At 48.4% G+C, this 21,948-nt stretch overlaps 1 protein-coding gene across 3 annotated transcripts in view; it reads left to right on the plus strand.

Annotated features, from left to right (window-relative positions):
- STK11 (serine/threonine kinase 11) overlaps positions 1-21,948 on the plus strand; it is a 73,441-nt gene that overhangs the window by 41,270 nt on the left and 10,223 nt on the right. The window contains exons 7-9 of one of the 3 annotated variants that reach the window (XR_013348734.1): positions 4,831-4,888; positions 15,212-15,405; positions 20,520-20,637. Coding sequence is in view for 2 of the 3 variants with exons in the window: in XM_077841899.1 (XP_077698025.1) it covers positions 4,831-4,888; positions 15,212-15,405; positions 17,969-18,219 (503 nt within the window). In the remaining variant the exon portion in view is untranslated. Of the gene's footprint in view, positions 1-4,830; positions 4,889-15,211; positions 15,406-17,968; positions 18,235-20,519; positions 20,638-21,948 lie in introns of those variants that run through there. The other 2 variants (XM_077841899.1, XM_077841898.1) reach the window with 2 other exon arrangements.

The following is a 21,948-nucleotide window of genomic DNA, read 5'->3' on the forward strand; positions in this document are numbered from 1 at the left end:
TTAGCCACACAATTGCTATATATGAGTACAGATTAATCCATGAGTTTTAATTTCCACTGATTAGATTTTCTTCTTCCAGCATTGCCCAAAATACAGTACTTTCCCTTTAACTAAAGACTTTTTGGCTCAAGTTACCTTCATTGCTCCTTTAATTGCTGAACCCTGTCTGAGAACAATGTATTGCACCACAGCTGCTTGTAAGAAGTGCTATTATTCCCCTTTTTTATAACCTGTTTTAGACACTTAATTCCTTTTTTGCCTACCCACATCCTCTCCCATACCTGTTCCATCTAGTAAATGCTGTAAATCTCTTGGCAAGCACTGGCATTTTCTAAGCAGTCTTTGAGTTGATGCTTGTGCATTATTCGGATGATCTGAGCAGGCTTAGATTGAAGATGCTTACTTCCAAAAGCCACAACACCCCAGCAAAGCTGTCTCAGACCTGTAGATCAGGGGTTCTCAAACTGGGGGTTGTGACCTCTCAGGGGGTTGCGAGGTTATTACCTGGGGGGGGGGGGGGTCGCTAGCTGTCAACCTCTACCCCAAACCCTGCTTTGCCTCCAGCATTTATAATGGTGTTAAATATATTTAAAAGTGTTTTAAATTTATAAGGGGGGGTCGCACTCGGAGGCTTGCTGTGTGAAAGGGGTCACCTGTAAAAAAAAAAAAAAAGTTTGAGCCACTGCCATAGATACTATGAAAAAGCACCACAGCTTTGAGACAACCCCATTGTCTCTGGGATCTTGGATGTGCTGTCCTGTGCAGGTTTTCATGTTTTGGCTTGCAGAAAATTCTGCTGAAATTGATGAGACAGGTTTCCAGAAATGCCCTCCGGAAATGTGATTTTCTTTTTCTTTTTTTTCTTGTTTTTAAAGTCTCCACTCTCTATAGAGTCTTATCTGACCGTATCCCTTTCTGACTGCATTAAAAAATAAGCCATCCAGTATCAGAATTCAGTGTCTCTGGTCCTCATGTACAATCTGCCTTCACCTCAATCGTATCTTTTTAATTTTTTTAAATAAAACAGCCTGGGCCGTTCAGCTGTGAAGTGACCATCTAATAATCGTACTGATCGGGTATTTAATTAGGTGTGGGACTTTTCTAACCGCTCTTCCAATTACTGCTTCTGTACGATGAATAGGGAGGGAGAAAGTTGGGGCTTGGTCCTGCTTTGAGCAGGGGGTTGGACTAGACGACCTCCTGAGGTCCCTTCCAACCCCGATATGCTATGAAAGCTGCTGGGCTGTGCCATGCATGTCTGATTAGAGGAGAAAGGGGAAACACCCACCCGAAGAAGCACAAGTTTGGCAGAAGAGGCCCCTGATCAAGTCCCTGTCCAATATTGAGCTGATACCAGGTTTGACGGTAGCTAAGAAGTTGGAGTTGCCTTCGTGTCATGGGGGAGCCGTTCACTAGGGCCTCGTTGCTGCTTGGAACAGCCATGATAAGATGAAACCGGTGACCTGGCGGCGTCCTGAGACACGGCTTCTGAGGGCACAGGAAGCCTGTGAATCTCTGGCACTGCCCCACAACAGCTTTGAAACGATCGTGGAAAGCGGCACAACTTAGATGCATGCCCCTGTCACACCCTTGTCGGCCCCAGGGTGTGGATTCATGGCTTAAGACAGCAATCTATAACCCACCAACAACACCACCAGCAGCTTTCCATCCCTGACTGGACTGGGATTAGTGGGCCACTTCACCTTGAATGGTCCCTTGAAATATCTGTTAACTACTTGTGCTAAACAATCTGTTCCACCTTGTATGTAGGTGTGACACTCTGAAGGCTTGTCTACACTGGCACTTTACAGCCCTGCAACTTTCTCACTCAGAGAAGTGACATTCACACATGCTGCAGGTTTCAGCCCTATGAAGTGCCACGGTAGACAGTGCCCCAGCACTGGGAGCCATTCCCCTCGCAGAGGTGGGTGGTTGTTTTTTTGTTTGGTCTTTACACAGCCACATTAAAGCACTGCCGAGCCCAGTGCTTTAACGCTGCTAGTGAAGACATGCCCTAGTCTGCGCGTCTCCTAGTGCAGACGCGCTCTGCCAACAGGAGAGAGCTCTCCCATCAGCATAATTACTCCACCTCCCCACTGACATAGCGCTGTCCACACCGGCACTTAAGTCAGTGTAACTTGTGTTGCTCGGGCGTGGCTTTTTCACACCCCTGAGCAACTTAAGTTATACCGAAGTACACACTAGCGTGTACAAGCCTTCAGTCAGTTTCCCAGACCTGAAGAAGAGCTCTGTGGAGCTCCAAAGCTCATCTGTCACCCATAGCAGTAGGTCCGATAATAAATATTACCTCGCCCTCCCTGTCTCTCTAATAACTTAAACATGGCTAATATCCCAATGGAGAAGGGAGGGGTAGGCATTAGTAAGACTTTGGCTCTAATTTGACAGCCAAGTTAATTGTGTCTGAGCCTAGTCAGCTCTCTAGGCCTGGAGAGGAGAGCATGGGTGACAGTCACCACACTAGTGCCCCAAGTGCATGAGCCAAACTCCTCCATGGTTTAGTGCCATTACACAAGGTATGAAACTAACTCAGTGAGGCTAAAAAGCCCATTGGACTGGTTCTGAATGGATTTTTCATCTTTGCCACTAAAACGTACTTTGCACGTACCACCGACGGAAGGAGTTGGTTAAATTTTCAGGAACTGTTCTGGAGAGGGGCAGAAATAATAGGCTAATGGAGCTTTGAAGGATCGCCAAATGGAACAAGGTGAGCCCTTCTCAAAACGCTCTTGAGATCGGGGCGGGGCGTTCAGCTCTTATGGGGGTGGATTCATCCTGTTGTTTGTGGCGGAAAATATCCGATCTTAGGCCAGGGATTCTCAGGGCAAATTATTTGGTGGCCTCAGAGTGTGGCCACCAACTCTTGCTGGTGGCTGCTCTCACACTTGTTTCTAAAATACTTAAATTACCTTTAAGGGGGGGGAAAAATGCACAAATACACATCCAAATCATTGTAATTTATTTATTGCTAGCTAGTAATTCTGCTGTGAAAAGTGATATTAACAAACATATAAGTATCACTTTTCACAGCAGACTTACTCAGCCCCAGCAAGTCTGGGGACCAATTAAGCCCTGGACAGGGGCTGCGGGTGATTTGGGCAGGGGGTGGGGGAGGTTGAATGGGGAGGCTGTTGGGAGCCAGAGCCTGAAGCCCCACAGTTTGGGGACAGAACCCAAACCAATGCGGCCAGAGCCTGGGGATGGAGCCCAAATCCCCGCAGCCAGAGCCTGCCTTCCATGCCACCGCTGGGTTAACACCCAAAGCCTGAGCCCCACCACCACTGGGAAGCTGCCTGCTCCTCCAGCATTGTGCCCCAGGTGTCTCCAGAGCAGGGCAGGGCCCAGCTGGAAGGCCCAGCAGCCAACACCAAGGCTGTGCATCCAGGAGCACCAGGGAGCGGGAGGGGCCACTGCTTCTCTCTCTCCCTTCCCTCCTCTCCTCCCCCAGTCACAGCCCAGGAGGCTCTGGCTGCAAGAAAAGCCCGTGGTGGCCACACGTGACCACGGTGGCTGCATTTGAGAAACACCGTCCAACACCTACCCAGTAGAAACGGATCTGAGGTATCCATTCCAAGGTTGCAGGCCCGGCTGTGGTGAGCTCCTGCCAGGGGAGCAATCTAAAGTAGCTGTGATTCATGGTTATATTTTCTGTGAGGGAGGGGAAGGGGAGGAGGTGGCACATAAGAGCACTTTTAATCCCTCCTCCCTGCCCTACTGCTGCAAGGTTCCTCTGTGTTAACCCTCTGCTCTTTGAACTGTTACCATTCATTTGAAAACAAAACTACTTGGAATTCCTCACTCCAGAAAAGCACAGTGCGGCAGCAGCTGCATCCCCACCATATGGTGCCTGGAACCCTATTTATAGTTCCCTTGGCTTCTGTCCCTAGACTGTCATGTCCCTGTGTTGTAATCTGTGTGCAGCACCACGCATGTTGTTGGTGTTCAACAGGTTAGTAACTTGGTGGTGGTTTCCATGGGGAACGCCTATATCTTGCATGGAGCTGATGGAGGTGCGGGGCACTGGACTGGTTAATGCCTCATTGGCCAGTTTCTGGGGAGTGGTGTGAAACTTTTTTTCTCTTCCTCTTGAACTGTGACTCTTTAAAAAGAGTTTGAAGGGCGGAGGTTGCAATAAATGAGTCTCTGGGGATGTGGGGCAGCCTGTGTCTGAGGGGGAATCTATCCCCCTCTCTGTTGGATGGTCTGGGTGAGAGAGAATGTATTGGCCAGCTCCTTTCCCCATGCCCAGATCTCATATAACTGATCGCAGACTACAAGGTCCGGCGAGCAGGGAAGAGCATTGTTCAAGAGTCCTTAATTCGAGGGGCTTCAGGGAGATACCTGTCCCTAGAATGCAACCTCTGGCTTGCTGTGTAGTTGAGTATACACCACGCCAAAGCCTTTGGCTCCTCTATGGTAAGGTTTGACCAACGTTGATGATCTGTGGCATTAGAGACCCTAACCATTCACTGGCTGGGAATGGGGGAGAGAACTTGACCTCAGTCCTCACACTGCAAAGGAGAGGAGGATTATCCCCACTTTGAAGGTAGAGCACAGCCTTACTCACATCCGCACAGCTAGTCAGCAGTGGAGCTGGGGTTAAACGCTGCCTTTCCTGACCCTTGCTCCATCCCATGCTGCTGCCTCTCATTTTAAAGAGGAAGGTCTCACTGAACTCCCATGGCCAGGGGGACTGGAAACCATGGGTGCTGTTATGGGGGAATTGGGAGGGGTGGGGCTTTGTGCTTCCTTTCTCTAAATTGGCTGAGAGCACCTGTGAATCTCACCTCAATTTTTTTTCCTCCTTTTCAGGGATGCTTGAATATGACCCAGCGAAGAGATTTTCAATACAGCAGATAAGGCAGCACAAGTGAGTGTTCAGCTTCTTCCTATTAGTCATTCTCTTTCTGCTTCTTATGCTAATGTACCCGTGCTATCGCTGTGCACTTGTTTTTTCTTTTGACAGCAGACACATGGAAGTCACTAGGTATCCTTCCCCCAGCTCTGCTGGAGCTCTGGCAACTTGCATGTAAATGTAGTTGGCGTTCTTTTTTTCTCTAAGCATCGAGCTGGAGCATTTCAGTTAACTGGTAAATAATGAAGGTGTTTAAAATGTGTTTCTCGCATGAATAATGAGATTCACGGGCCAGATAGTAGCAGTGTGGGCAGGGGAGGGGGTGGGTCCTTGAAGCTGAGGATATTGAAGTAGGGATTTGGATTAATGTTTTCTGTCTCTTAATGTCCAAGAGATGGAACAACTGGATTTCAATGTAGTGGCAGAGTTGCTCCATATGGAATCCAGTGCTTGAGGAAGGGTTCCAGGACAGGGAATATTTTGTCTGTCTTTTTTAACCAATCATTCTCTTCCTTCCCCCCGCATTTCCACCCCACATCCCTGCTATTACTTTTTAAAAAAAAAACAGCCTGTTGTCGCTGAGGTTTAAGGATCGGTTTGAACATGCTGTCTCTGAGCAGAGATTTCCTGGCTGGATGAAAGTACAAGAACAAACAGTGTTCTAAGGATGCTTCAGCAAGGAGGCAGTGTGAGCTTGTCTCCTGTTTGACTAGGAAGTGCTCCTGCGGGGGGACAGAGCGGCTGGCGAGAGTGCCCCTGCTCAGCAGAGCTCTTGCATATGAGCTTGCCCCAGAACGCTCTTGGGAACGCTGTAAAGACCAGGATCTGATCCTGCAAGGCACTAGGCGTGCTCTGCTCCCATTGGCTGCGGTCAGAAGCATCTGTGTCCCCTTGTCTTTCCTATGGAAAAGCTGCAGCTGAGGTGCTGTCGTCTGATCCCCTAGTGACTGTCATGAGGGAGTGTGGGATAGGGGGCTTGCGGAGACCTTGAGTCAGAGCCAGAGAGGGCTCTGAACTTGTTTTCTGTAGAGCTACCTCACCCTAACGCCTAGAAGGAGCAAAGCTCTGAAGAGCAGCTGCCTTTAAGAGACAGCTGCCTGGTCCATTAAATTAACAGGCAAGCTGGCAGTCCCCTTTCTGAGACACGTGCATGCTGGCTGTCTGACTGGGCCTGAGAGAGGAATGTGCACTTGCAGTAGAGGAGACCGGGGTTAGTCCTGTAGAGGGGACTGTTTTAGGGGCGACCTTTTGAACTGTGCATGAGCAGGAAGCGTCTGGCTTCATGGCACCATGATCCTTGGATCGGGGGCTCCTGCAAGTCCATGCAAGTTTATTTTTGCTGCACCCTAATATTGCTACTGGCTGCTCTTCCCCTCTCCACCATTGACTCCTTCAGTGTCAAATGCTTTTGCTGTTCCCTTCTCAGGACCCCTCCCATCGTGCCCTCTTGCTAGTCCATCGCTGCTGGTGCTAGGCTCCTGCAGTCAAGCCAGTGCCTGGTCAATGAGTGCTGCATTGTAGCACGTCTTGGGCTGTCTGTGAAATGGGCTAATAGATGCTGAAAACCATTATTGCACCGCTTGCCATTGTCCCTGCTACTCAAACGTGGGGCTGGGCCACTGGCTTCCATGTGTCGTCAGCTGCCAGGTATTTGAGCTACTTATCCGACGCTCTGTGCACTTGATTCCCTTGTGGCAAAGAGCTTTTGAGTCAGCCTCGCTAGGCTGCAAGCGAAGAGAGAGTTTCTCTAGAGACCCTGCAGGTAGTCAGAGCAAGCAGGAGAGACAAGAAAGTAGAGCAAGCTCTGGGCACAAAGGGCAGTGGCAAACCTCACATGCTCGAAGGGCAGTCTTCCCACTAACTGGGCACAAGTGCTGCTCTTGAGGCTTTTAACCCTTCCAGTACCGAGAGGAAGGGTAATGAGTCTCTCTCTTCCTGCAAATACAGTAGCTGGTATTTCCAAGGATTAATCTCTTCTTAGTTTTCTGTTGGCTTAGCCAGTACCTCTTAACAGGCTCTCCCTCTCCCCGCCCCCATTAGTAAATGCCTCCCTGCTCCTGCTGTGACATCCCAATAATTACAACAGGCACTGCAAACTGACATCCTTGGGCCCAGGGCAGGTCTGTCGATCACCCTCGTGCGAATGCTGGCATGGCAGCAAAGAATGTGCTTGGAGAAGAATTCATGCCTCCTGGCTTTGTTTTAATGAATTAAATGGAAGGACTTAGTCCCAACTTCTAAATAAGCCACAGTCAGCTTAAATGCAATTGACCATAGCCAGTGGAGAGTTTTGGGTGTCCGTCCGTATATTGATTGGCAGACAACTTTTCTTCAAGCGCATTCCTAAAATGATCAGCTTTAATTCCAGGGGCAGGGCTGGTCCTGTCTCTTCTGAGACCTTTAGAATAACACTTTGCCCTCTCCAACACCTTCCATCACAATCAGTAACAGCTTCATATTTACACCACCTCTTTCCGCCCCCTTGCCCACAAAGTCTATATTTATCCCCATGTTACATGTGGGAAACTGAGGCATAGAGCAATTGAAGTGACTTCCTGAAAGTCCCACAGCTGAGCTGGGAATAGATTCCCAACTCAAGCCTGAGGTAGCTGGCATCTCTCCTTATCCCTGGTATGTTGTTTCTAGAATTTTGATCCTTTGGTTAAGATGCTGAATTGATGTCACTGGTGATTGCCCATGTGGAAGGTTGCAGGATTAGCCTCTGGCATCCAGGCCAGTGTTTTCTCCAGCTTGGAGTCAGGTGGGTGTGAGCAAGAACAAGGCTCCCATCAGTATGTGAGAGAGAAGTGTTCCCTGAGTCATCCTTGTCCTCATTCTGTTCTGTGCTCTGTGGTGCAGGAAACTGCATGCTATTAAGGGAAATAGCAATCTGGTTGGAACAGTCTTGGGAGCTGGGAGACCTAGGATCTGTTCCCGGCTCGTTAGCAGATATGTTGTTACTTTGGACAAGCCAATTCTCCTCTCTGGGACTGTTTTCCCCAGCTATAAAATGGCAGTTACCTGCCCCCTGGGTGCGGGCAGAGATGTGAGAACCAATGATAGATCAAATGACGCGCTGTGGAAGTGCCTAGTGTTCTGTTCACACTGCAGAGCTGATGACGGAAAGGGCCTGGTAACATTTGGTGCAGACTTATTGTCCACCCTCCCAACTGCTGCCATTCTCCACACTTTCTTCCCAAGACTATTGCTTCCCCCCTTAACATGCAACTTCCTCACACCACATGACCTGGAGTGGGTGAGTAGAGGCCTATGACGTCTGTGAATGGGAACAGAGCCTGCCGTAGACTCTCTGGCTTCTGCCAGATGCCTTCCTCACCTTCCCCTTGTTCCCCCAAACTAAATTAATTCTCTTGCATTAAATTTGTATTTACACAGTGTTGGGGTTTGTTTCAGCTGTACCAGCCCTTTCTGCACTCTGGCAGCTCTCTCAAAACTAGCCGCTCTCTGTTGCAGTCTCATGAACCATCATCTGAACTGGAATGAATTAAAATTCTCCTAGCCCGCCAGCCAGGGTAAATTATTCAGTCTAAGCTGAGTATAGTCGACCCATGAGTAATAATGACAGAGCCTTGGAGCCTGCTGCCTCCAGGGCAGTGTTGGTTGGGGAAAACCAGCCTAGTAGCGCATCTTTATGAAATTTTTTTTAATCAGGCTTTGTTGTAAGCCACTCAGACAAGTGCTGGTGTGGACACATGGCCCAGTGCAGACATGCTGCCGAGAGCTAGGGAGGTAGAGCCCCTGGTTCCCTGTGGATCGCTAACCCTCTCCTCTGTGCCCTGCGCTGTTACTGAAGGGCTTAATGCTCGTAAACTGTATTTGGTAACTTTAATTCAATGACCCTGCAGTAGCACTTAAAAAGAAAATCGAAAGTGATGAAGTGGCTGCAGAATCCTACCTCTGCCCCTCGTTTCCAAGGCAACCATCTTGCCTTCTTCCCCACAATGTCACGCTTGATTTGTTCAGCCATAGATATGATTGCAATGGTTCATAGCAAGCGAGAGGGAGCACTTGGCTCTTTATTGCGGAAGTGGAAGCTGGCCTGTTAGGCTAGTGCAGGGGCTCTGCTGGTGATCTCCCAGAGGCTAGTGGGCCACCTCTTCTCTGACTCACCAAAAAGCCCTCAGCAGCAGATGCAAAGGGTATCTGTGGAAAGGCTTTCCTTGCTGCTCGGATGCATGGACTGAAAGCCTACAGGATCTGTGTTCATATTGCCACAGTAATCCCCTTCAAAGGCTCTGAGCATATTTGGTAATGCAATAGGTAACGTGCCTATATTCCAGGTATCCTAAGGGGCTATCCAGCGCTCGCTGGGCCATGGGCTTGAGGTCTAATAGGCCTTTCTCATCTCTCCTGCCTGTGGCAGTGTGGGAGGATGCAAACCCCAAATTCTCCCCTGGATGCAAGGTACTGATGGGAAAGCACCTGCTCCTTCTCTTCTCCTGCTCAGCCCTCTGGGTCTTGCTTATTTCTCAGTGTTTGGCACAGAGGTTGGAATTTTTAATTCTTCTACCCACACTCTGCAAATGACTCTCTTAATGCGAGTGTGTTAAAGGCATTAACGCCTCCATCTGTGCTCTGAGCACCGTTCTTCCTCCGCGCTTTTCTTGTGTTGGAGTCTGAAGTATGACCTCCGGATCCAGTATCAGCTAGAGAAACAGCTCCCCTCTTCTTTTGTACTTATTTCCAGTTTTCACTGAACTGAGGCTGGAGAAACCAGGGTTTGCCCCCTACACCTTCTGGCTGTTAAGTAGGAGTAGCTAGTGCACCCCCACCAGAATACACATCTGATTCGCTTGCCATTCCCAGCAGAGAGCTATTGTATGACTTCCTTCTCCCTCAATCTCCTGCATAATGTCTTCGGGATGAAATCAGAATGCTGCTTGCTAGTAGCTCTGTGCAATGGTACTGACCTTCTCCTAACCCAGTTTCTGTTCATGGCCCATATGACTAGAGGGTGGAGAAATGCAAGTAACCTGCCCTTTTGATAAGGGTTGAATAGCCTGCAGCTAGGCATCTGGTTGTCAATCTTCCCTATCATAAAGAAGTAATTTTAAAATATTTTTGACCCAGAAGAAGTGAATTAGCCAGCAAGCACTTTTAGATCTCCAGCCGTGTCTAACAAGTCTGGGTGCGAGGGAAGATGAAATGTGACTTGAAAGGAGCAGGGAATCATGAGTCTGCTAAGAATTAAGGCTTGGGTTTAGAACTCAGATTGCAAGCCAGGCATGCTCATTAAACAGTAGTCTGCCTTCAGAGCCTTATTTTTCATTCCAGCCTTGGTTTTCTGTCCTCAAGCCTTGCCCTCTTTAGCTCCCTGTAGATTACAGCAACCCTGCTGGACGTCATTCCGCATAACCGGCTTCTTTGTCACTAATGCTTCTCTCCCAGTGCATTTGTGCTTCACGTGTCCTCCCTCAGCCCACAAAATGGCCAGAAAGGGTTTCTTCCCCCTCCTGCTACACTTGGTTGCAAATTGTTGGAGGTGGGGAAGAGAAGCAACAGGTGAATCTGCCTCTCCCAGAGACTGTGCTTTCTGTGAGTGGTGCTTCTGAGACCTTCAAAAGCTTTTCTCCTGTCCACTCCCATAATGGGAAGCAAGAAGGGGCGGATGTGACTGTCACTGAAGCATCAGCCTCTTAGCACTGAGTGAATTGATGATTTTGTGTCCTGGTGCAGTTCCCCTACAAAGCAGCAGTAAAATGGTTGGGATTAAGCAGTGAAATCCTGTTGTCTCGTCTCAAAAGCTTTCAAAACCAGTCTCTTGCTTCAGGGCATCAGCTGATCAATGCAGGGTCAGGCAGGGATTTTATCCCACCTAGATTAGCACAGATTGAGTGGTTGCCTCACGAGGAAGCCGTGGCCCGTAACTTCTCGAGCCAGGCTCAGACTCGATGGAGCAGTAGCCTGACCTGCAGTAGCAAACCCTTTGCCTGCTACCAATAGATATGCAAAAAATACAGAGTGACAGGCGGAACCTTGAGTCATGTCAGAGAATTTTCTCTGCCCCGTCTGAGACTTGACAGGAAATACTGTCTGCTACTTCGTGTCAAATTACTTGAGGGGCTCTTTCCAACGGGTCTTTGGTTTCCTTTTGTACTTCATTGAATCTCTCCTCACACTTTACATTCTGATTAGCATGGATACTTATGTAAATGGTTGAATTCCTTTCCCAGAGGATGCTATCAACATGACTACAGTACAGCAATTCAGGTTTCGGTTGTTAATAAAACCTATTTTTATTCTCCTGGAAAGTAGGACAGGAGGAAGGAAAGAGGCAGAGCTGAAATACAGGAAAACAAACATCACTAGCTGCTAGACATTTCTAGCCCTTCTTTCAGAATTCCTTGGTTATTGGCAACCGTGAGCATCTTTCCACTTTCCCCCTATTCTCCATCCCCTCGAAGTACCTAGCGTTTATCCCTTGGTTCCCTCCAGCCCCATGCCCACGACAAAAATCAGTGGTGGCTCTGCTAGATGACCCCCTCATATCGGCCCAGAGCGAAGCTGTGTCTGCACAGTCACTTCCTTGCTGAGAGCCGTCTCCCACGGAAAGGAAATCCAACCGCCAAGTACATCGAAGAAACCCCATACCCGGAGCTAGGCATAACTACTGATTAAAATGCAATTGGGGTGGACCTGCCCGCTTCTGCTTTGGTGGCCCGGTGCCACGAAAGTCTCGCTCTTCATTTTAGCGGTGTTATGTTTAGTGGGCCAAATAGTTGTAATTGACAAACCAAAGTGGCGTTCAAATCCCTCCTTTTCCACCAAGCCTGCCACTCTTGTTTCACCTAAGGTAGAAATACCTGTAGACCTATGTCAATACAAAATGGGAACACCTTAATCTTCCAATCATCCAGGGCAGTTTGTGTCTGTATTGTGTGGCCTCTTCCACTCGGATAGCAAGCTTTTAGGACAGGAATCCTATTCGTTGCGTAGCACCGAGCAAGTCGGTGATCAACAAAAATAAGTCTGCCTGTGACACTTTAGGGAACAGGAAAGAGCAAGTGGATTTAAGTATCTTCTGTTATTGGTGGTGAGATTCTTTTCTGGGGGAGTGACAGGCTGATCTTAAACCTAAGAGCTCCAGGCAGATAATGGGCAATATATCGAGGGAGTGTTTGCATTCCAGCTTCCCATATAACTCTGGAAATCTGGAAACAATCTTCCTACCGTGCAAGAGGTCTGAAAGCTCACAAGAAGAGTGGGTTTCCCAGGCCCTTGTGAGATCTTGGAGCCTTTACTTCCCATACATGAGCATCTCTTCCACATTCCTCTCTAGTTTAGTCAGAATCTAGAATTCCGTATTGACAAATGCTGGGCTTCTCCCGTCCACGATCACCAAGAATTCTCCTTCAGCCTCTTTGGCAGCATTGGGTACTCCTGTCTCATCTTTCCCACAAGGCAGCTGCAGCATAGATTGCTTTTCCAAGTTGCCAGTGCTGGTCTCCAATCCCCCTGAGGATGCTGTTGTTTCAGAACTACATGGAGCTGGCAAACGAAGCGCTGCTTGGAGGTCATGGAGCTGGTACTTCCTGCAGTGGAGCGCTGCTCCCTTCATTGCCCATCCGTGAAACCCCACATCTGCCATTTCTCCTCTGAGAACCATCTTCAAACTCTTGGCAGGAAAAGCTGCCACTGTGAATTACTTAAAATGCTGAACCAGTGCACCAGACCCTTCAAAGAGGCAATTTCTACTGTCTCCAATATAACTGCTTGTCTGCCTTGTCCACCCACCCAAAAAAAAAGGGAGTAGGAAATGATTCTACCATTGGCTAAGAAGTCGTGGCACATACATATCAAATGTCATCTTCTCAGTTTAAAATGACAGCACATTCTTAGGTGCAAAAAGATCAAACACCTTTTTCATGAGTGGGGGAGAATCTTTCTAGACAGATCATATTAAAACTTGAATCTTTTTCCCCTTCAGGCTGCTTCATAGCTTTATTTTCAACCATGCTTGCAAAGCTGGGTTTTGAACAAGGTTTGCTCCTCCTTTGAATATTGATTGGTCCGTCCCAGTAGAATGAGACATATGTGTGAAAATGTAATTAACTGCTTGTTTTCACTGGACAGGGTTTACTAACATCATATTTTTAGGCTTACTGTCTAATCAGCTTAAGTCTCTAACACAATCATGATTGCATTTGTGTTGTGGAGGAGACCTGTGTCCCAACTTAATTCCAGGTCAGGGCCGGGGGGGGCGGCGGCGGCGATTTAAAACAAACCAGGATAGCGTACGTTCCCAAGAGTCCATTCTGGATCTCTCCCATCCCCTTTGGTAAACAGTTCAAATCTGTGTCAGGTTGGTAGTAGCCAAAACCTGTTTCTAATGTTTACATATGTGACCCAGTATCTAAGCATTCATGTTGCACCTGGTATTACTTGGAGCAGCAGTCTCAGCAAAAAGGCCAGAGCACCAAATGGGTGATGGAGGCAGAACTCATGGACCCTCCAGGTCAGGTCTGAGGCACATTGGTGGAAAATGGGGTGTAGCATAGGGGGGAGGGAGGCTAGTGCTGTGCTTTCTACACCTGTTCCGTGGGTAGAGAACGTAGTCTCTGACTTCAAGCAGCACCTTTCAGGAGCCCTAAAATGAATCTAATAGGCTGGAGGAGAAATCCTAGACCCTCGTTAGACCAGATCCGCTTACAATGACAAATTACGGTGTCCTTTCCCAGCAAGTGCGGAGCACCTCCCTGGTATTCCCAGGCAGCCCCGATAAACAGCACCGTTGTCTTTACCAAGCTAGTGCTGGGAAGGATTGGCTTTCGTGGATTCATTACTTTTCAACCGATGGCACAAAAGCAGGGGGTTAATATTTAATGCTGGGATAGCAGCCCATCCGGGGACCCAGCTGCTCTACACCAGACACTCCTTAAGTGAGAATGCTTTGAACGCCCCTGTCACTTCCTGTGTGTGGGATAACCCTCCTGGGCAGAGCCCACAGAACTGCCTGTTGAAATTGGAGGACGTGCTGCTCTGCCTGCCAGATTTGAAGCTGCCCAGCAGCGTGATTCACATAGGATGTGGGAAGAAGCAATTGGATGACCAAAACCTGACCACCTGAATGCTTAATCCATAGGCATTGATCCTTCAGGCTAGTGGAGTCATCAGGGTGCGTGATTGGGGGCTCGGGACTTGTTACAGACAGCTGAATGTGTGAAGGCTGGGTAAGGCATGTCAGAGAAAGCTGCATGCTGAAGACTTCATGAATTGTTACAGGCAAATGGTATTTGGAATGTAGCTGAGAACCCAAGTGCGCTGGATTCCTCTGGACTGTAGATTAGGTGTACAGGGACTCCAATGGTACTTCTAGGAAATGTTTTTTTAACTCCACTGCACACCCCTGAGAGCTGTACAGGAGCACGTCTATTATAGGGCAGTGAAAAGTGGAAAAGGCCACCCATCTGGCTCCTGAGATATTGATGTAATGCAAGACTGTTAGACTCTTGATCTGATTAATAATGGCATTTGGCGCTGAGATTCCTCTCTGGGCAGATAGCAAGTTAGAACAGCGCTATGGGTGATGGATTAAATGGTGGTAGAATTCCAACGAGACGGGTGAGGTGGAAGGGTAAAATATTAAGTGACTGTGCCATGATCCCACTGTATATTGCCATGAAGGGGGAGATTGGGGTCAAGATCCATAGCTCTTAAACTCATAGGCTGCAAGTTCCCTTTTCTTCCTGTTATGCTATTTTATGACTCTCTAAAGCTGGGAGAAAGTGCTTGATTCTCATCACTACAGACAAAAATCTCCTGTCTGCAGATCAGGTACAGCTCAGAGAGCACCAGTAAGTGTTGGCTTCCCTCACGCTGCTCACTGCCAACTGCTCTTGAGGAACCCCCTGTATATATGCAGTGGCAGTAATTCATTCTCCATGTTCGTTCAGGCCAGGTTGGAATCGGTGAGCTATTCTTGTCCCCTGAGCCATCCTATTGTGGGTATTTGTCATGGTCATGTGTATCTAGCAGTGTATAGCCATTGCTGCCATAATGCTAGAGATGGTTTTGTAGATCCATCAGAGGTTCTCCTTAGCTCAGTGGCAGCCCTCAGGAGTGGCGCGCTCACCTGGTACTTTCTTTTCTGCTGCAGAGACAAGAGGCCCCAGGATTCACCTTTTTTGCCACTGGTCTCTCCAGACTATGCCCTGTGGTGAAGCCTACAAGGGCAAAAACCAGTGCAAGATGTTTTCCATTAATTTAAAAAAAACCCAGCATCGCTCTGCTAGGATTGGTAGGGGGCATCTCAGACTCTGAGGGCTTCCTGTTGAAAGGGAGGCCATGCTGAAAACCTGTCCCTTCGACTCTTTGCAGCTGGTTTCGTAAGAAACACACTCAGGCAGAGGTTCTGGTCCCCATACCTCCCAGCCCAGAGACAAAGGACAGGTGGAGGAGTATGACGGTGGTGCCTTATCTGGAAGATCTCCATGGCTACAATGAGGAAGAGGATGATGACTTGTATGACATTGAAGATGATATCATCTACACTCAGGACTTCACAGTACCAGGTAAGCAAGAAGAAGGTGACGGGACTGGGGAGGGGGAGGTAACGTTTCAGGCCAATTATAAAACCTTCTGGAGAAAACATGGTTTGAATGGCCAAATGCTTTCAATAGCTGAGAAGCCTATTGATTATTAAATGATGCACGATCTTTGAGCCAGCTATGGTGCTCCGGATGCATCGGTCCTTTATTTCTTAAATAGGATACCCTTTCCTGTGTGCTACCCATGTGCCAATTTCCTTCATTGCATCCAGTAATAGCCTCTACCTGATGGATTTTATTGTTCCACGTGCTTCATTCCACAGCCAATTTTACAAGACCATCTCAAAGTTATTCTGATGCCCGGTATGATGACTCTGTATTCATAGCAAATAGCATAGTTGTGGAGGAAGGGGACGTTCAGAGACTTATGCTTAACTTTCAGTTTTGTTGAGGCTTATATTCCCCTGTCCCAGTCTCTGAAAGTGTCTATAGTTACAGAATTGCCTTACAGGAAAAAATCCCAAATTCTAAAAATCAGTAAACAGCTTGAGATCTTCAGAGCCAGATAGAATTTAACCATGCAACTCCCGTTGATCAATGGGAATTGTGTAGCTGAATACCCTAGTTGGCTTTGGAAATTTCAATGTCTGGATGCATGTAAATCCTGGAACTTGGCTGGAGAAAAAGAAATGAAGGGTATGTGGAGAGCTGGCGGGCCAAGGCGCCGGGAGGGCACAGTACAAAGACTTGGCTTGATCACTTTCATTCTTAACACCAGCAGCCATCAAATTAGTTGCTCAGTCTTCTCGCTCCTACTTTACCTGCTTAATAGATTACAAACTACGTACCATAAACGTGTCAGTTGCTCCCTTGTCTTCATTCTGCTTCATCCGGGTATGGGTGGTCTGATGGTCACTTTGCAAGGAGATGCTACGGTTAATGCCTGTACAGGAGATGACTTCCTCTACGACAAGGTGATCCTAAATGTCTGAGGATAGGTCATCTCTGCTCTTGGGAAGACTTCCAGCTCCTGGGGTCTAGGATTGCCAGACTGAGCCAAATTCACATGGACTTCAGTTGGGTCCGAGGTGACCTGTGCCTGCCAATAGTGGGGGGACAGAGTGAGGGCAGCCGGCTTCAGCAGTGTTACTGAGCATGCTCAGTACAAGCCAACCAGCAAACTGGCGTGGGGGGGCACCCATAACCTCACATGCTCCCCCTCCCACGTCGCCTCTGAGTAGGGTATGAATAAAGGTGAGATCGGTGTCCTCAATGCAGAAGCTAGGCCTTAGGACAATCTGTGCCTTTGCTCCCTAATTAGACTGTGGGTGCTTCCTGACTGCATGTGATCTGGGAACTCATCCCTGAGCACCATGAAGGTAACCTGGGCAGCTTTTAGCTTTGAGTGGCCTATGCATTTAAAGGCGTGGAGTAATAACCCAGCCTTGGGCTGACCTCTCAGGCAGCTACCTACACAGGATTTTCCTTTGTTTGCTGCTGCTTTGGCAAGTGATCAAAGTGAGCTAAGCCAGCAGAATCTTAGCTCCTTGTAAAATCCACCCCAGGATAGTGTCCATGCAAATATCCAGCCAAGTGGACATGTACTTCGGCAGGGTGGAGCCTGGCTTTCCAAGACTAAGGGAGTTCCATCAGAGTGAAATTTTCCAAGTGGTGGTTCCCCTGTGACAATCAGCCATTCCTAATAACTAGGATTTCTAATAAGGATTTGTGTATCAATACCAGCTGGGCAAACTGCAGAGCTCTCAACACCTTGGGAAGTTCTGATTAGTCTGAAGGCTGCATTCTCTCCCTCTGTCCTCGCTCTCCACCAGTACCATTGACCAGTGTTTATGGTCTAGGAAGGTGACCATTCACTAAGCCAGGGCTTCCTCAGGGGGGCTCCTTCTGTTCCATGTAAAAACTCGTTAGGCTCCTGAAACTGCCCCATCTCTAGAGCCTTTCTAACAGCAGGCGCGGTGGGGAGGAGAGAAGAGAATTTGCCAGAATATTTTCTGTACTGTCCAGGACCTGGGCCAGGGACTCGGTTGGTGCCTTCTCAGTTCCTCTGAGGGGCCTTATGAGGCTGCAGTCAGTGCTTTCAAACCTAGGAGTCTAAAGCTGGCTATAGCCAGCCTATAGCCATATTTAGACACCTGCTTGAGGGACCTGATTTTTTTGAGACACACCCAGCAGCTCCAACAGGAGCCTGACTCGAGGCAGCCACATTTGAAATTCTTGTCCAGTATTTCTTTCCCCCGTAACTCCTGTCTGTGTCTGACGGGGCTACATGCTCCCGTGGCAGCCCTTGGAGGACTAGAACAGTGAATGGTGGGAGTCAGAGCCCCCACTTTTCCCCTCTTCCCACCCAGCTCTCTTTCTCCTCAACAAAGAAGTTGAATCATGTGAATTTATTCCCTAAATTAGCGCTGCTTCTCCCTGATGGATCTGTTGTACTTAGCACCTCTGACAGCCCAGCGAAGGGCCCACAGTGCCAAGCTCCTTGTGTCGTCATTGCCCAGGGTCTAGTGTAGAGAATAAGCATCTCTTTTTCTAACCACGTTCTGTTGCTTTCCTGTGCATTCCCCAGGTTCAGAGGAGGAAGCTGAGGCAGGGCTTAGAGAGAACAGAGCAGAGCACAAAGGGGATCTTGCCGAGCCAGTTGGAGAGGAAGCTGAACTGCCAGTGGACGGGAACGTTGAAGAGACGTTCGAAGTTTACCCTAGTTTGTTACAGCTACCAGAGAGAACAGACAGTTGCGTTTTCTGCTTGAACTATAGTGTTGGCTTAGAATCTCCTCTGGACTTCTCTGCACCCCAGCAGGATCTTTCCCACCTGTAACAGGGCACCATTACTTTAAAAAAAGCCATATATCTGTTCCATGAGGGAGTCTGCTCCTTTTGTTAAACAAAGATTAGCCCTATGGTCCCAGAGTACAGGTGACCTGAGAGAGAACCAGCATTGAAGTCCCAATGGCACTTCCTGTGACTGATGCATACTCTAACCAGCCAGACTTGCTCCCTCTTAGTTCTGTCGATAGGTTGCTACAGTGAAACACTACAGTTGTCTATTTTGAGTCTTATTTTTAATACAGAAGCTTTTTTTTAAACAAAGGTTATCGGGAGTTGAGTACTTAAACGTTTGCTTAATCCAGGTATCTATTGCCACCAAGGGAGATCAAGCCCCTTGCTGACTGGCAGCTCCATCTTGTGCTGCTTTGATTGCTTTCTGTACGGCCCCCATGCCGCCTGGACCCCCTGGCCAACTAATCCTTACTGCCTAACCCTGAAGTGTTTCTGGGTTCCCCTCCCTGTTTTCACCCCAGCTGAGATACTTAAGAATTTCTTGTTTGTTCTGTGCTGTTACATTCCTTTACAGTTCAGTGCTAGAAACGGTGCCGCTCTGTGTACGCGTGCGGCTGTAGAGAGCGATCACACGTGAACATGTTCACAGGGATGGCCCTTACGCTGGTTCCGGTCACACACAAGCCTGCAGAACCTCCGAGCTGTAGCACTCCAGCCTGGTGTTGCAGAGTTCCTTTCAAGTCCGGAGGCAATAGAGGCTCCTTCTGTGGCGCACAGCAGGGCGCGTAAGATTGTCTCTGTTCAGGGCAAGTAGAGCCAAGCACTAGGCATAGGCTCTGCGCTGAGAAGTGATAAGCCTCAAGCCCCCGTGCCTAGAATGTGTCTGAGGAGACACGGTCTTAAGTGCAGCCACCCTGCTAATGTGCCCCTAAGCTCTGCCTGTCCTCCTAGGCGTCCCGCCTGCTGTTAGATAGGGGTTCCTTCGGGTACAGCCGCACTGGCGCTGGAGGTGTAATTTCCAGCTCAAGCAGACAGGCGCATGCTAGCTTTGCTCAAGCTAACAATAGAAGTGTAGCCTGTGGCATGAGCAGCGTGATGGGTTAGCCACCCAGAGGACAAGCCCTCCCAGGCCCCTAGGTACTTGTGCAAGTACCCCAGCCTCCTCTTGTGCCACTGCGGCTGTACTTCTGTTTTTAGCATGCTAGGTCAATCGAATCTAGGGCGCAGACATCAAGCCGGAGGTGTGCTTTCCATCTCCGGTGGAAGCGTGGCTGTACGCTTAGGGACTCGGGACTGCCAGGTCTGTGGTCCCCGTGCTCCGCACTCTTTACCTTGCCTGGGCAGCACCCTGCCCTGGGCAGGGCTGAGCCTCCAGCAGCACTATCCTAACGGCAGCATTCATCCACTCATCTCAGCGGATGTTATGCCCTCGGCAGGCAGGTGCTTTGTAACAAGGGAAGATTGTAGCTGGAGCAGCCATCTCTACCATTATGTGCTTCTGATGCAAACAGCATTTAAACCCAAATAAGAGCTGTCACTCAGCAAGCTGACACGCGGATTACTGAAAGATGTTTGGAGTTCTCTTGCATGCTCTGTACATCTTCAAAGAGAGAGAGCACTCTGGTTAATAGCAGCTGCACAGAGCAGCACTCATTACAATTACGTGAGTGTGGTAACACATCTTTTGTTGTATTAAGACTTGGCTGTTGATGTTCCTAGAACCCCAGTTACCTAAAGAACAGTTGTACAGTGGTGATGAGATAGCTGGCGCAGGCCAGTGCTGTGAGAGTGACTGCCCGAAACGCCCCATCACTGATTAGCCCTGACTGCTCATCTATTGTAGAGATGCCTTTGCTGAAATAAAGGGCACAGTTCCTTCCTGATTAATATGGTACAGCCCCTTCTTAAGTCAAACAAATGAGCTATGGCTTGGCTCATCCTGTATGTGTGACCTACAAAGGTTATAAAGCAAAGTACATACAGACTGCCTCCGTGAGCCTGCCAGAAGCTGGTTTGATCCAAGTTTGGGTACATGACTAAAGAGACCTGCTGCCCACTTTATTCCGTGGCTTCTGATCAGCCCCACCGAGGGATGGTCATTCCACAGGGCTCCCTAAGACCCTTCAAATAGGGATAGCTATTAAGGCAATTATAATGGTACCAGTGAACTGGGATACGGTGAAACTGCATATACAGGAAAGCCACTTTCAAGGGTTGGATATTTGGTGTACGTTTTTAACAGTGAATAACTTAACCATTGGAACAATTCACCAGGGTCTCCATCACTGAGAATTTTTAAATCAAGATTGGGTGTTTTTTCTAAATGATCTGCCCTAGGACTTATATGGGGAAGTTCTGTGGCCTTTGTCAGACACAGGAGGTCAAACTAGATGATCACATTGGTCCCTTCCAGCCGTGGCATCTGTCAACTTGTAACATGCAGATTGCAGTTCCGGTGAGTGAAACCTTCCCTGGGAATGGACGTTTGGGGAGCAGGAGGGAGAGGACACGGGCGTCAGTGCAAGCTGGGCTCTGCTCTGTATGTGTGTGTGTTTCCGAAATCAAGGGACAGCTTGCAAAGAGAACAAATTATCTTCCCTTCCCAGCCTCGTGAACTTACTCTGCTTTGCCAGCCTTCGCTTTCTAATGGAGTGAAATTCCATTAAAATAGAAAACTTGCAAATGGCTCTGATCAATTGAGCTGTGGTTCCATCGGGCAGCAGAGAGCGAGCGAACAAGTGACTCATAGGCGGGGGTGGGAGTTCTGTTGGGGGAGGAGGGAAGGAGCCTCATTAAACCTTACATTGATCAGAGGAAGAAGGGGCTTTAAGAATGTGCTTTATTTTTAAAGGGTTCTTTAAAGATTTATGCTGGTCTGCAAAGAGCCTTAAACATGGTGTCCCTCGCTCAATATCTGTTAAATGTCTCCTCGGAGGAAATTGTTGGAGAGAGCACATTCTGGTGTCTGGCACGTCACAAACCATCGCTTCCAGAGGTGTTCACCTTTTTCAACTCCAAGGGTGACATTAAGTGAGGTTAGGGATCCTGCTTGCTGGCTTTGTCTCAAAACTTCAGGTTAAAAGGGATGCGCCCTGTCTCGTCCATCCCCCATTGTTAACCCTCTTCAGCCTGAACCGCAATCCGCAGGTTCATGCAGACACAAATGGCTGCTGTATTTGTTTGTTTTTGTTTTCGCTCCCTGACATCCAGGAAGGGATTGGAAAACGAAGCCTAGACGAGAGTCTAAAAATAAGTGTCAAGTGTTTGCAAAAGTGTATTTCTATCCTTTGTGTTTGTGCGTGCAGTCGGTTCAAAAGCACTTTGCGAAAGAGGCGTTTTCATTTGAACCTGCTCTGTGTCTGTGAGCTGGACCGCATGATTGGCAAGCCTGAGTGGTGGCAAGGACAAACACGCACGCTCTCAGTGGCTGTTGTCCCTCTTTTTTTGTACCGCCGCTTTGCTGATAATGGGAAGGCAGAATAATGCTTGTTCTAACGGCCGCAGCACAGTGGGTCACAGGCTTCCGTGTGGGCGGAAAGATGCCGAACTCCATCAAGTGTTAAATTTTTAGTTTCATTGAGAGCTGCTGACGCTCAGCGATTGAGAAAGGAGATAAAATTAGCTTTGTGGGATGTTCGTGTCTCCTGCCCCCTCCTTCCCCCCCCAAAATCCAGAGAAGCTTTCTGGAATTCTCCTTTTGGGGGGGCAGGGAGCCGTTGCACAAAAGACAGATGAATGAGTCGGATTTTTTTTCCCCCAGTTGGAA

Source organism: Eretmochelys imbricata, chromosome 25 (assembly GCF_965152235.1).
Source record: "Eretmochelys imbricata isolate rEreImb1 chromosome 25, rEreImb1.hap1, whole genome shotgun sequence".
Classification (NCBI taxonomy): Eukaryota; Metazoa; Chordata; order Testudines; family Cheloniidae; genus Eretmochelys; species Eretmochelys imbricata.